Raw genomic sequence first — 13,717 nt, forward strand, 5'->3', positions numbered from 1 at the left:
AGCCAGAGGTAGAGGAAGGTAAATATCAGAACCATTCATGTATAGACAGAGGTTTATGAAGGTTTGTCACAAAACCAAAGCATGTCAAGTACCTACTAAAACCACATGTGAAGCCAAAAGCACCTACTTTAACCCAAACCATAACAGTGCAGTCCTGTACTTTAACAGTCTGGTAGACAGACAGCCATTAGTGGTTTGGTTTAAATGCAGTAGAGGAAATGACATTACAAATTCACTGTAAAGCGCCGGGTCTGGTCAGACACATTTTCCTTTAGCCGTGTGCCATGGCCATACTGCCAAGAAGAGGTTAGTTACCTGGCAACAGACACAAAGGTCAGTTTCTCCATTGAGGTTGGTCAGCAGTAGATCAGTCTCAGCGGTCAGGAGGGTCAGTTGGAGGTTGTAAACTGCCGGTGTAAAGAATCCTCAGGGCTTGTTTGGAAACAGGACTCCAGAGCTTCACCCTTAAACTTAAATACCTCACACACACTCATTGGGAAGTTTAGGCCTTTACTCTGTTAGGTTGCCATAACATATATACTGGGCTTCAGTCAGTCAGTCCAGTGATCACATGTTCCAGGTGTTGTAGGGTTAGGATAATGTACAGACCAGGGCTTCAGTCAGTCAGTCCAGTGGTCACAACATGTTCCAGGTGTTGTAGGGTTTGGATAATGTACAGACCAGGGCTTCAGTCAGTCAGTCCAGTGGTCACAACATGTTCCAGGTGTTGTAGGGTTAGGATAATGTACAGACCAGGGCTTCAGTCAGTCAGTCCAGTGGTCACAACATGTCCCAGGTGTTGTAGGGTTAGGATAATGTACAGACCAGGGCTTCAGTCAGTCCAGTGGTCACAACATGTTCCAGGTGTTGTTGGGTTAGGATAATGTACAGACCAGGGCTTCAGTCAGTCAGTCCAGTGGTCACAACATGTTCCAGGTGTTGTAGGGTTAGGATAATGTACAGACCAGGGCTTCAGTCAGTCCAGTGGTCACAACATGTTCCAGGTGTTGTAGGGTTAGGATAATGTACAGACCAGGGCTTCAGTCAGTCCAGTGGTCACAACATGTTCCAGATGTTGTAGGGTTAGGATAATGTACAGACCAGGGCTTCAGTCAGTCAGTCCAGTGGTCACAACATGTCCCAGGTGTTGTAGGGTAAGGATAATGTACAGCCCAGGGCTTCAGTCAGTCAGTCCAGTGGTCACAACATGTCCCAGGTGTTGTAGGGTAAGGATAATGTACAGACCAGGGCTTCAGTCAGTCCAGTGGTCACAACATGTTCCAGGTGTTGTAGGGTTAGGATAATGTACAGACCAGGGCTTCAGTCAGTCAGTCCAGTGGTCACAACATGTTCCAGGTGTTGTAGGGTTAGGATAATGTACAGACCAGGGCTTCAGTCAGTCCATTGGTCACAACATGTTCCAGGTGTTGTAGGGTTAGGATAATGTACAGACCAGGGCTTCAGTCAGTCAGTCCAGTGGTCACAACATGTTCCATGTGTTGTAGGGTTAGGATAATGTACAGACCAGGGCTTCAGTCAGTCAGTCCAGTGGTCACAACATGTCCCAGGTGTTGTAGGGTTAGGATAATGTACAGACCAGGGCTTCAGTCAGTCAGCCCAGTGGTCACAACATGTCCCAGGTGTTGTAGGGTTAGGATAATGTACAGACCAGGGCTTCAGTCAGTCAGTCCAGTGGTCACAACATGTTCCAGGTGTTGTAGGGTTAGGATAATGTACAGACCAGGGCTTCAGTCAGTCCAGTGGTCACAACATGTTCCAGGCGTTGTAGGGTTAGGATAATGTACAGACCAGGGCTTCCGTCAGTCACTCCAGTGGTCACAACATGTCCCAGGTGTTGTAGGGTAAGGATAATGTATAGACCAGGGCTTCAGTCAGTCAGTCCAGTGGTCACAACATGTTCCAGGTGTTGTAGGGTTAGGATAATGTACAGACCAGGGCTTCAGTCAGTCAGTCCAGTGGTCACAACATGTTCCAGGTGTTGTTGGGTTAGGATAATGTACAGACCAGGGCTTCAGTCAGTCCAGTGGTCACAACATGTTCCAGGTGTTATAGGGTTAGGATAATGTGCAGACCAGGGCTTCAGTCAGTCCAGTGGTCACAACATGTTCCAGGTGTTGTAGGGTTCGGATAATGGACAGACCAGGGCTTCAGTCAGTCAGTCCAGTGGTCACAACATGTTCCAGGTGTTGAAGGGTTAGGATAATGTACAGACAAGGGCTTCAGTCAGTCAGTCCAGTGGTCACAACATGTTCCAGGTGTTGTAGGGTTTGGATAATGTACAGACCAGGGCTTCAGTCAGTCAGTCCAGTGGTCACAACATGTTCCAGGTGTTGTAGGGTTAGGATAATGTACAGACCAGGGCTTCAGTCAGTCAGTCCAGTGGTCACAACATGTCCCAGGTGTTGTAGGGTTAGGATAATGTACAGACCAGGGCTTCAGTCAGTCCAGTGGTCACAACATGTTCCAGGTGTTGTAGGGTTAGGATAATGTACAGACCAGGGCTTCAGTCAGTCCAGTGGTCACAACATGTTCCAGATGTTGTAGGGTTAGGATAATGTACAGACCAGGGCTTCAGTCAGTCAGTCCAGTGGTCACAACATGTCCCAGGTGTTGTAGGGTAAGGATAATGTACAGCCCAGGGCTTCAGTCAGTCAGTCCAGTGGTCACAACATGTCCCAGGTGTTGTAGGGTAAGGATAATGTACAGACCAGGGCTTCAGTCAGTCCAGTGGTCACAACATGTTCCAGGTGTTGTAGGGTTAGGATAATGTACAGACCAGGGCTTCAGTCAGTCAGTCCAGTGGTCACAACATGTTCCAGGTGTTGTAGGGTTAGGATAATGTACAGACCAGGGCTTCAGTCAGTCCATTGGTCACAACATGTTCCAGGTGTTGTAGGGTTAGGATAATGTACAGACCAGGGCTTCAGTCAGTCAGTCCAGTGGTCACAACATGTTCCATGTGTTTTAGGGTTAGGATAATGTACAGACCAGGGCTTCAGTCAGTCAGTCCAGTGGTCACAACATGTCCCAGGTGTTGTAGGGTTAGGATAATGTACAGACCAGGGCTTCAGTCAGTCAGCCCAGTGGTCACAACATGTTCCAGGTGTTGTAGGGTTAGGATAATGTACAGACCAGGGCTTCAGTCAGTCAGTCCAGTGGTCACAACATGTTCCAGGTGTTGTAGGGTTAGGATAATGTACAGACCAGGGCTTCAGTCAGTCAGTCCAGTGGTCACAACATGTTCCAGGCGTTGTAGGGTTAGGATAATGTACAGACCAGGGCTTCCGTCAGTCACTCCAGTGGTCACAACATGTCCCAGGTGTTGTAGGGTAAGGATAATGTATAGACCAGGGCTTCAGTCAGTCAGTCCAGTGGTCACAACATGTTCCAGGTGTTGTAGGGTTAGGATAATGTACAGACAAGGGCTTCAGTCAGTCAGTCCAGTGGTCACAACATGTTCCAGGTGTTGTTGGGTTAGGATAATGTACAGACCAGGGCTTCAGTCAGTCCAGTGGTCACAACATGTTCCAGGTGTTATAGGGTTAGGATAATGTGCAGACCAGGGCTTCAGTCAGTCCAGTGGTCACAACATGTTCCAGGTGTTGTAGGGTTCGGATAATGGACAGACCAGGGCTTCAGTCAGTCAGTCCAGTGGTCACAACATGTTCCAGGTGTTGAAGGGTTAGGATAATGTACAGACAAGGGCTTCAGTCAGTCAGTCCAGTGGTCACAACATGTTCCAGGTGTTGTAGGGTTTGGATAATGTACAGACCAGGGCTTCAGTCAGTCAGTCCAGTGGTCACAACATGTTCCAGGTGTTGTAGGGTTAGGATAATGTACAGACCAGGGCTTCAGTCAGTCAGTCCAGTGGTCACAACATGTCCCAGGTGTTGTAGGGTTAGGATAATGTACAGACCAGGGCTTCAGTCAGTCAGTCCAGTGGTCACAACATGTTCCAGGTGTTGTAGGGTTAGGATAATGTACAGACCAGGGCTTCAGTCAGTCAGCCCAGTGGTCACAACATGTTCCATGTGTTGTAGGGTTAGGATAATGTACAGACCAGGGCTTCAGTCAGTCAGTCCAGTGGTCACAACATGTCCCAGGTGTTGTAGGGTTAGGATAATGTACAGACCAGGGCTTCAGTCAGTCCAGTGGTCACAACATGTTCCAGGGGTTGTATGTTTAGGATAATGTACAGACCAGGGCTTCAGTCAGTCCAGTGGTCACAACATGTTCCAGGTGTTGTAGGGTTAGGATAATGTACAGACCAGGGCTTCAGTCAGTCAGCCCAGTGGTCACAACATGTTCCATGTGTTGTAGGGTTAGGATAATGTACAGACCAGGGCTTCAGTCAGTCCAGTGGTCACAACATGTTCCATGTGTTGTAGGGTTAGGATAATGTACAGACCAGGGCTTCAGTCAGTCAGCCCAGTGGTCACAACATGTTCCATGTGTTGTAGGGTTAGGATAATGTACAGACCAGGGCTTCAGTCAGTCAGTCCAGTGGTCACAACATGTCCCAGGTGTTGTAGGGTTAGGATAATGTACAGACCAGGGCTTCAGTCAGTCCAGTGGTCACAACATGTTCCAGGTGTTGTAGGGTTAGGATAATGTACAGACCAGGGCTTCAGTCAGTCCAGTGGTCACAACATGTCCCAGGTGTTGTAGGGTTAGGATAATGTACAGACCAGGGCTTCAGTCAGTCCAGTGGTCACAACATGTCCCAGGTGTTGTAGGGTTAGGATAATGTACAGACCAGGGCTTCAGTCAGTCCAGTGGTCACAACATGTTCCAGGTGTTGTAGGGTTAGGATAATGTACAGACCAGGGCTTCAGTCAGTCCAGTGGTCACAACATGTCCCAGGTGTTGTAGGGTTAGGATAATGTACAGACCAGGGCTTCAGTCAGTCCAGTGGTCACAACATGTTCCAGGGGTTGTATGTTTAGGATAATGTACAGACCTATAAGACTGGCCTGGGTTATTAGCACTAGTCGTGGAGAGCTGACAGAACACACAGCTGAGCATCAACTAACAATACATATTGTTAGTGTCTTTGGTTTTCACCTACATTTGACATTGATTCAAACATTTGTCCCAGGACTGATGTTGTGATGTTGACATGGAAGTTAGTGGTGTAAATTACAATAAGGCCAAAGGTTAACTAAGACCCTTAATGTATATTTGACTGTTGAGCCATTAGGACCCCCCATGTATGTTCCAAAGATATCCTTCTGTACCGTTAAAACATTACAACAACACTGGCTGTATACACAGCCGCCATCAGAGCAACTTGTATTTTCCACCATCCTCCTGAAAACGCTAATGATCTGAGGACTGAAAGCACTTGACCCATGCCAAGTATATGTCAGGACCAGTCAGTGGGCACACTGAGGGGTTTTAGAAAGAAAGGCAGGCTCTTTCTGACTGTGTGTCTGTGAGGCTGAGTGGAGGTGGGCGGTGGAAAACGCTGTCCTGACACTTCTTTAACAAGGCGGGCAGGGCTGCTCTGTAAATCAGTCCAGTTCCTCACTCACTCACCCACCTACGCCTGACTGACTGACTGACTGAGTGACTGACGCCCTCAGATGGGGAAGAAGTGGTGGGCAGGGGGAGGGCACGTGGCATAGGCATAATTTTGTTTTTAGGGAAGTGGCTGTGAATAGTAATTTCAAACAGGTAGAGTAGGGACTGTGAATAGTGACTTTAAACAGGCAGAGTAGGGACTGTGAATAGTGACTTTACACAGGTAGAGTAGGGACTGTGAATAGTGACTTTACACAGGTAGAGTAGGGACTGTGAATAGTGACTTTAAACAGGCAGAGTAGGGACTGTGAATAGTGACTTTACACAGGTAGAGTAGGGACTGTGAATAGTGACTTTAAACAGGTAGAGTAGGGACTGTGAATAGTGACTTTACACAGGTAGAGTAGGGACTGTGAATAGTGACTTTACACAGGTAGAGTAGGGACTGTGAATAGTGACTTTAAACAGGCAGAGTAGGGACTGTGAATAGTGACTTTACACGTGTAGAGTAGGGACTGTGAATAGTGATATTAACAAGGAAAAGTAGGGACTGTGAATAGTGACTTTACACAGGTAGAGTAGGGACTGTGAATAGTGATATTAACAAGGAAAAGTAGGGACTGTGAATAGTGACTTTAAACAGGTAGAGTAGGGACTGTGAATAGTGACTTTACACAGGTAGAGTAGGGACTGTGAATAGTGACTTTAAACAGGCAGAGTAGGGACTGTGAATAGTGACTTTACACGTGTAGAGTAGGGACTGTGAATAGTGACTTTAAACAGGAAGAGTAGGGACTGTGAATAGTGACTTTAAACAGGTAGAGTAGGGACTGTGAATAGTGACTTTAACCAGGAAGAGTAGGGACTGTGAATAGTGACTTTAAACAGGTAGAGTAGGGACTGTGAATAGTGACTTTAAACAGGCAGAGTAGGGACTGTGAATAGTGACTTTACACAGTAGGGACTGTAGAATAGTGACTTTAGGGACTGTGAATAGTGACTTTAAACAGGCAGAGTAGGGACTGTGAATAGTGATTTTAAACAGGTAGAGTAGGGACTGTGAATAGTGACTTTAAACAGGCAGAGTAGGGACTGTGAATAGTGACTTTACACAGGTAGAGTAGGGACTGTGAATAGTGACTTTAAACAGGCAGAGTAGGGACTGTGAATAGTGACTTTAAACAGGCAGAGTAGGGACTGTGAATAGTGACTTTAAACAGGCAGAGTAGGGACTGTGAATAGTGACTTTAAACAGGCAGAGTAGGGACTGTGAATAGTGACTTTAAACAGGCAGAGTAGGGACTGTGAATAGTGACTTTAAACAGGCAGAGTAGGGACTGTGAATAGTGACTTTAAACAGGCAGAGTAGGGACTGTGAATAGTGACTTTAAACAGGCAGAGTAGGGACTGTGAATAGTGACTTTAAACAGGTAGAGTAGGGACTGTGAATAGTGACTTTAAACAGGTAGAGTAGGGACTGTGAATAGTGACTTTAAACAGGTAGAGTAGGGACTGTGAATAGTGACTTTAAACAGGCAGAGTAGGGACTGTGAATAGTGACTTTAAACAGGCAGAGTAGGGACTGTGAATAGTGACTTTAAACAGGTAGAGTAGGGACTGTGAATAGTGACTTTAAACAGGCAGAGTAGGGACTGTGAATAGTGACTTTTAAACAGTGCTTTAAACAGGTAGGGACTGTGAATAGTGACTTTAAACAGGTAGAGTAGGGACTGTGAATAGTGACTTTAAACAGGTAGTGTAGGGACTGTGAATAGTGACTTTAAACAGGTAGAGTAGGGACTGTGAATAGTGACTTTAAACAGGCAGAGTAGGGACTGTGAATAGTGACTTTAAACAGGTAGAGTAGGGACTGTGAATAGTGACTTTAAACAGGCAGAGTAGGGACTGTGAATAGTGACTTTAAACAGGCAGAGTAGAAGTAAGAACCAGGAGGATACAACCAATTCAGCTAGGTTAAGACTTTCACGAGATGTTAGGGTAGATGAAACATGGAAATGAGACATAGTTGAAGTCCTTCTTAGTGACCTGTAAATGCAGAAGACACATTTCAGTTGAAGGCATTCAGTTGTACAACTGACTAGGTGTCCCCCTTTCCCCTTTCCCTTTTCATTTATGTGTGTGACCTTGTTCTCTCTCTCTCTCTCTCTCTCTCTCTCTCTTCTCTCTCTAGTTGTCGCCGGCGGCCCAGCAGATGCAGCCGAGCCAGACGATGCAGTCTCCAACCCCTAGCGGTGGGCGCCGCAGGCGGACGGTAGACGAGGACCCTGACGAACGGCGGCGGAAGTTTCTGGAGAGAAACCGAGCGGCGGCCACGCGATGCAGACAGAAGAGGAAAGTATGGGTGGTGTCGCTGGAGAAGAAGGCTGAAGAGCTGACCCAGACCAACATGCAGCTTCTGGTAGGATATATGTGGACGAGATGGTTATGTCTCAAATGGCACCCTACTCCCTATTTAATGCACTACTTTTGACCAGGGCCCATAGGGCTCATAGAGCTCTGGTCAAAAGTAGTGAGCTTATATAGGCAATATGGTGCTATTTGGGAGATGTTGTAGGTTGTAGGGATGTGTTGTAGACTTTTATGTTCAAAAAGCAGGGAGATGTAGTAAATAAGTTCTCCACTGCAGGGCCACACACCTTTGATGGGGCAGGTGCTCAGAGTGAAAACACTTGCTCTGCTACTGACAGAGGCGACCTGCAGCTGCCCTCTTCCCTGAAAAGACACTAAATATTTCATAAAAAGTCATTTGTTTGAAAAAACTACATTTCACTACAGCTGCAATAACATCAGCTAAATATGTGTATGTGACCAATAAAATTAGATTAGATTTGAATCAAAAGGGACCTTTCTTTTCATAAGAGGGCAAAAGGCCAGATGCTCCAGCACCCCTAGAGCTCCATCTGTGTTCGTGCCTGCACCACTGTGTACAGCATTCTAAATAAAGTTTAGTGAATTTATTTGAATGCTGCTCAACTCTTGTAAAAGTTAGGTAGCACCCATCTCCAACCCAGACCTTCTTTCTTTCTCCAACTCTACCAATAGTTGTTTTCCTTTCATCCTCACGTCTCCGCTTGTCTATAGTTCAGATCATGAAGAACAAACACTTTCAATGTGTTTGATGTTCTTTCAGCCTGGGAGGAGAACTGCTCCACTAAACTCAGACTTACTGTCACTCTCCCTTGTTATAGTTATAGGGGCTTGTTGTAGTTCAGTCTGTTGTTCCGTAGGGGCTTGTTGTAGTTCAGTCTGTTGTTCCGTAGGGGCTTGTTGTAGTTCAGTCTGTTGTTCCGTAGGGGCTTGTTGTAGTTCAGTCTGTTGTTCCGTAGGGGCTTGTTGTAGTTCAGTCTGTTGTTCCGTAGGGGCTTGTTGTAGTTCAGTCTGTTGTTCCGTAGGGGCTTGTTGTAGTTCAGTCTGTTGTTCCGTAGGGGCTTGTTGTAGTTCAGTCTGTTGTTCCGTAGGGGCTTGTTGTAGTTCAGTCTGTTGTTCCGTAGGGGCTTGTTGTAGTTCAGTCTGTTGTTCCGTAGGGGCTTGTTGTAGTTCAGTCTGTTGTTCCGTAGGGGCTTGTTGTAGTTCAGTCTGTTGTTCCGTAGGGGCTTGTTGTAGTTCAGTCTGTTGTTCCGTAGGGGTTTGTTGTAGTTCAGTCTGTTGTTCCGTAGGGGCTTGTTGTAGTTCAGTCTGTTGTTCCGTAGGGGCTTGTTGTAGTTCAGTCTGTTGTTCCGTAGGGGCTTGTTGTAGTTCAGTCTGTTGTTCCGTAGGGGCTTGTTGTAGTTCAGTCTGTTGTTCCGTAGGGGCTTGTTGTAGTTCAGTCTGTTGTTCCGTAGGGGCTTGTTGTAGTTCAGTCTGTTGTTCCGTAGGGGCTTGTTGTAGTTCAGTCTGTTGTTCCGTAGGGGTTTGTTGTAGTTCAGTCTGTTGTTCCGTAGGGGCTTGTTGTAGTTCAGTCTGTTGTTCCGTAGGGGCTTGTTGTAGTTCAGTCTGTTGTTCCGTAGGGGCTTGTTGTAGTTCAGTCTGTTGTTCCGTAGGGGCTTGTTGTAGTTCAGTCTGTTGTTCCGTAGGGGCTTGTTGTAGTTCAGTCTGTTGTTCCGTAGGGGCTTGTTGTAGTTCAGTCTGTTGTTCCGTAGGGGCTTGTTGTAGTTCAGTCTGTTGTTCCGTAGGGGCTTGTTGTAGTTCAGTCTGTTGTTCCGTAGGGGCTTGTTGTAGTTCAGTCTGTTGTTCCGTAGGGGCTTGTTGTAGTTCAGTCTGTTGTTCCGTAGGGGTTTGTTGTAGTTCAGTCTGTTGTTTAGGGGCTTGTTGTAGTTCAGTCTGTTGTTCCGTAGGGGCTTGTTGTAGTTCAGTCTGTTGTTCCGTAGGGGCTTGTTGTAGTTCAGTCTGTTGTTCCGTAGGGGCTTGTTGTAGTTCAGTCTGTTGTTCCGTAGGGGCTTGTTGTAGTTCAGTCTGTTGTTCCGTAGGGGCTTGTTGTAGTTCAGTCTGTTGTTCCGTAGGGGCTTGTTGTAGTTCAGTCTGTTGTTCCGTAGGGGCTTGTTGTAGTTCAGTCTGTTGTTCCGTAGGGGTTTGTTGTAGTTCAGTCTGTTGTTCCGTAGGGGCTTGTTGTAGTTCAGTCTGTTGTTCCGTAGGGGCTTGTTGTAGTTCAGTCTGTTGTTCCGTAGGGGCTTGAGGTAGTTCAGTCTGTTGTTCCGTAGGGGCTTGTTGTAGTTCAGTCTGTTGTTCCGTAGGGGCTTGTTGTAGTTCAGTCTGTTGTTCCGTAGGGGCTTGTTGTAGTTCAGTCTGTTGTTCCGTAGGGGCTTGTTGTTGTTCTAGGAGGCAGACACTCAGAGATACAGACAATTTTCAACCATAAATCAAAACCAGCCCCTGAAATGATGTCTGTCTTTTGACATTCCTAACAATGAGCTGGTTAATTTATTTGTCATAGTTTTATTAAATTCCAATTAAGATTGAAATCTTAATCCTGTAATTGTACATGGTTTTAGCAATGATAATACACTTAATCGCAATATTGATGCAGAATGTTTATTGTGAGTTTTGCAGTGAGGCTTAAACAAGCTATTTTCCTTTTATAACAAATGTGACTTTATCAAGAATCTATTCAACAACAAAAAATGTGAATTTCTTCACCAAGCAAAGATAACCACTCAGTCCAGCTGACAGTAAATCTCTCTTATTGTGCTCAACATGTGTGTCGGGTAGGTAGCTGTAAAGCACTTTGTGGAAACTGCTGATGTAAAAGGGGATTTATTAAACACATTTGATTGATTGCTTGTTGTCAGAATGAGGTGACCATGCTGAAGAACGAGGTGACCCAACTCAAGCAGCTCCTCCTCACCCATAAAGACTGCCCCATCACCACTCTGCAGAAAGACTCCCAAGGTTACCTCAGTGAGTAGCTTGTTTGCACGCACGCACGCACGCACACACACACACACACACACACACACACACACACACACACACACACACACACACACACACTCACACACACTCACACTCACACACACTCACACACACACACACACACACACACACACACACACACACACACACACACACACACACACACACACACACACACACACACACACACACACACACACACACACACACACACACACACACACACACACACACAAAACCCCGAAACACACACACACTCATCCCTGTGCCGTATCACTAGTATACAGCTAAACCTGCATAGAGAACCTTCCCTGTTCTCCATCCATACAGTGTCTGTGTGTATGAGTTAGAAGCAGTCCTGAGGTTAGGGTGCCCAGTCCAGGGTGGTGACAGTCAAGACATCCTGTCCCACACTCACCGCACTATGAGGACATATGGATCCTGCCATGTGTATCACACAGGGTGTACGGATGCTGGCAGGAGCCACGCTGTTTCATGGATGTGGGGGAGAGAGGCACTAGGATACCACCCGGCCTGGAAGTCTGGTACTGGTCATTACAACCCCAGAATATGAGGCCTGTTTTTCCATCAGAAGTGGACCGGAGTCATAGAACTAAACCACAGGTCGCTGCAGAGATTCCACTGAAAAAAGAAGTCACAGACTGCCGACCGGCGTCCAGACTCCCATGTCCAGTCCTGCCGGTCCCGCTGGTCCCAGTCCCCCTGCTGGTTATTGGACTGTTCCACAGCAGCAGAGTATGACATCAGAACCCCACCCTCTGATATGGATAGGAGTGACATTTCCATGTAATTAGGAGAAGGCAGAAGGCCCTCCCTGTGCTGTGAGGCTTCAGCAGACAGGCAGGGGAAAAGCAGGCTCACTTCCCCTCGCACTGCCCTGCTCTCACTGGCTCCTTGTTTAGAGGGTGAGTAGACTGGGCTGACTGACTGGGAGAGACTTGCATTGATAAGCCCAGTCTGCCTGTGTACAGATGTCACTCCTAGTATGTGGTGAAAATGTATCAAGCCTGTTTTCAAAGGGATAAAAAGGTTTTAAATGCATGTTTATTTGACCCTTTTCATACATAGGATGCAGCTACAGTAACGGGTGGATAATTGATAACCTTTCAGACAATTTACAGAGCGTCTACCTTTTCAGACAGTAGAATTCTGCTCCGGCATAGAATGTTCCATTGTTTCCCTGACAACAATAAACATTGATTGATGGGGAGGCAGGTAGCCTAGTGGTTAGAGCGTTGGACTTGTAACCGAAGGGTTGCAAGATCGAATCCTCAAGCTGACCTGGTAAAAATCTGTCGTTCTGCCCCTGAACAAGGCAGTCAACCCACTGTTCCCAAGCTGTCATTGAAAATAAGAATTTGTTCTTAACTGACTTGGTTTGTTTTTTATGGTAGATGTGTTTTCTTTCTACTAAACGCACTTAACAAACTTTAACAAACATCAAAGTACTTTTCTTAGGAGCGAGTGGTCTGAGCGCAGGCAGATGGAGATCATTTGATTGACAGTTCTGGTTGCCTAGTGATGGATGTTAGCCCGGCTTCAGAAGCGGCAGCCCGTTCAGTGGTGCTTCAGAACTAAAGGTTTCGTGGAGGCTTTTAAAACCTTTCAGACAGACAACAAACATGTCGAAGCCGAGGCGCTTTCAACGCGCCTCATTCCGTTTGTCTGAAAGGAGGATATGATACATGTTTGGTTGGAAAACACAACGTTCAGTGGTTTATACTGTACATAGAAATGTAACAATTCTATATTTGGTGTAAATTAAGAGGTTTTTAACTGTTGGACCGTGTTTGTTTAGATAAACAGACATCTAGAGAGAGTTGTTCTATTGAGGGTTTCATGTTCACTACACACCCATTCATGTTGACACACACACACACACACACACACACACACACACACACACACACACACACACACACACACACACACACACACACACACACACACACACACACACACACACACACACACACACACACACACACACACACACACACACACACGCCAATCGTCCTCCCACCCTGTGTGTTGTCCTCCTCCCCTCAGGTCCAGACAGCAGTCCAGCAGGCAGCCCGGCCCCAGCCTGCTCCCAGCAGCAGGTCATCCAGCACAACAACATCACCACCTCCAGCACAGCTGTAGGGGGCAGCACTGTGCACGGCCTGCCCAACCACCGCACAGACATCAACCCCATCCACTAGAGACAAGACAGAGAGAGACTACAGTACCCCCCCAGTCTGTACCCCCAGCCCCCAAACTGTACCCCCAGACCCCAAACTGTACCCCCAGCCCCCAACCCCCAGTCCGTAACCCCCAGCCCCCAACTTGTACCCCCAGCCCCCAGCCCGTACCCCCAGCTCCAACCCCATCCCATCCCTGGTCTAACCCCCCTTCCCTGGCTCTCTGAGGGCTGTCTGTCTGTCAGTACGGGATGGGCGGCATCACACACTGCCTCCATCTCCAGGACCGGGTCCAGAGAAACCTGAGGGAAACCTCTGGAGGGAAACCTCTGGAGGAAAACCTCTGGAGGAAAACCTCTGGAGAGAAACCTCTTGAGGGAAACCTCTGGAGAGAAACCTCTGGAGAGAAACCTCTGGAGAGAAACCTCTGGAGAGAAACCTCTGGAGGGAAACCTCTGGAGAGAAACCTCTGGAGAGAAACCTCTGGAGAGAAACCTCTGGAGAGAAACCTCTGGAGAGAAACCTCTGGAGAGAAACCTCTGGAGAGAAACCTCTGGAGA

The 13,717-nt window shown here is 47.0% G+C and overlaps 1 protein-coding gene across 3 annotated transcripts in view; it reads left to right on the plus strand.

The window, feature by feature from the left end:
* The window catches only part of creb5b (cAMP responsive element binding protein 5b), a 97,175-nt gene extending 83,958 nt beyond the window's left edge, over nt 1–13,217 (plus strand). For all 3 annotated transcript variants that reach the window (XM_042318481.1, XM_042318479.1, XM_042318480.1), the window contains exons 9-11: nt 7,736–7,963; nt 10,830–10,938; nt 13,024–13,217. In XM_042318481.1, coding sequence (XP_042174415.1) covers nt 7,736–7,963; nt 10,830–10,938; nt 13,024–13,178 — 492 coding nt within the window. In that variant the 3' untranslated portion in view covers nt 13,179–13,217. The remainder of the gene's footprint in view (nt 1–7,735; nt 7,964–10,829; nt 10,939–13,023) is intronic.
* Nucleotides 13,218–13,717: the final 500 nt, after the last annotated feature.

The sequence above is a fragment of the Oncorhynchus tshawytscha genome, unplaced genomic scaffold (genome assembly GCF_018296145.1).
Source record: "Oncorhynchus tshawytscha isolate Ot180627B unplaced genomic scaffold, Otsh_v2.0 Un_contig_4572_pilon_pilon, whole genome shotgun sequence".
In the NCBI taxonomy this organism is placed as follows: domain Eukaryota; kingdom Metazoa; phylum Chordata; class Actinopteri; order Salmoniformes; family Salmonidae; genus Oncorhynchus; species Oncorhynchus tshawytscha.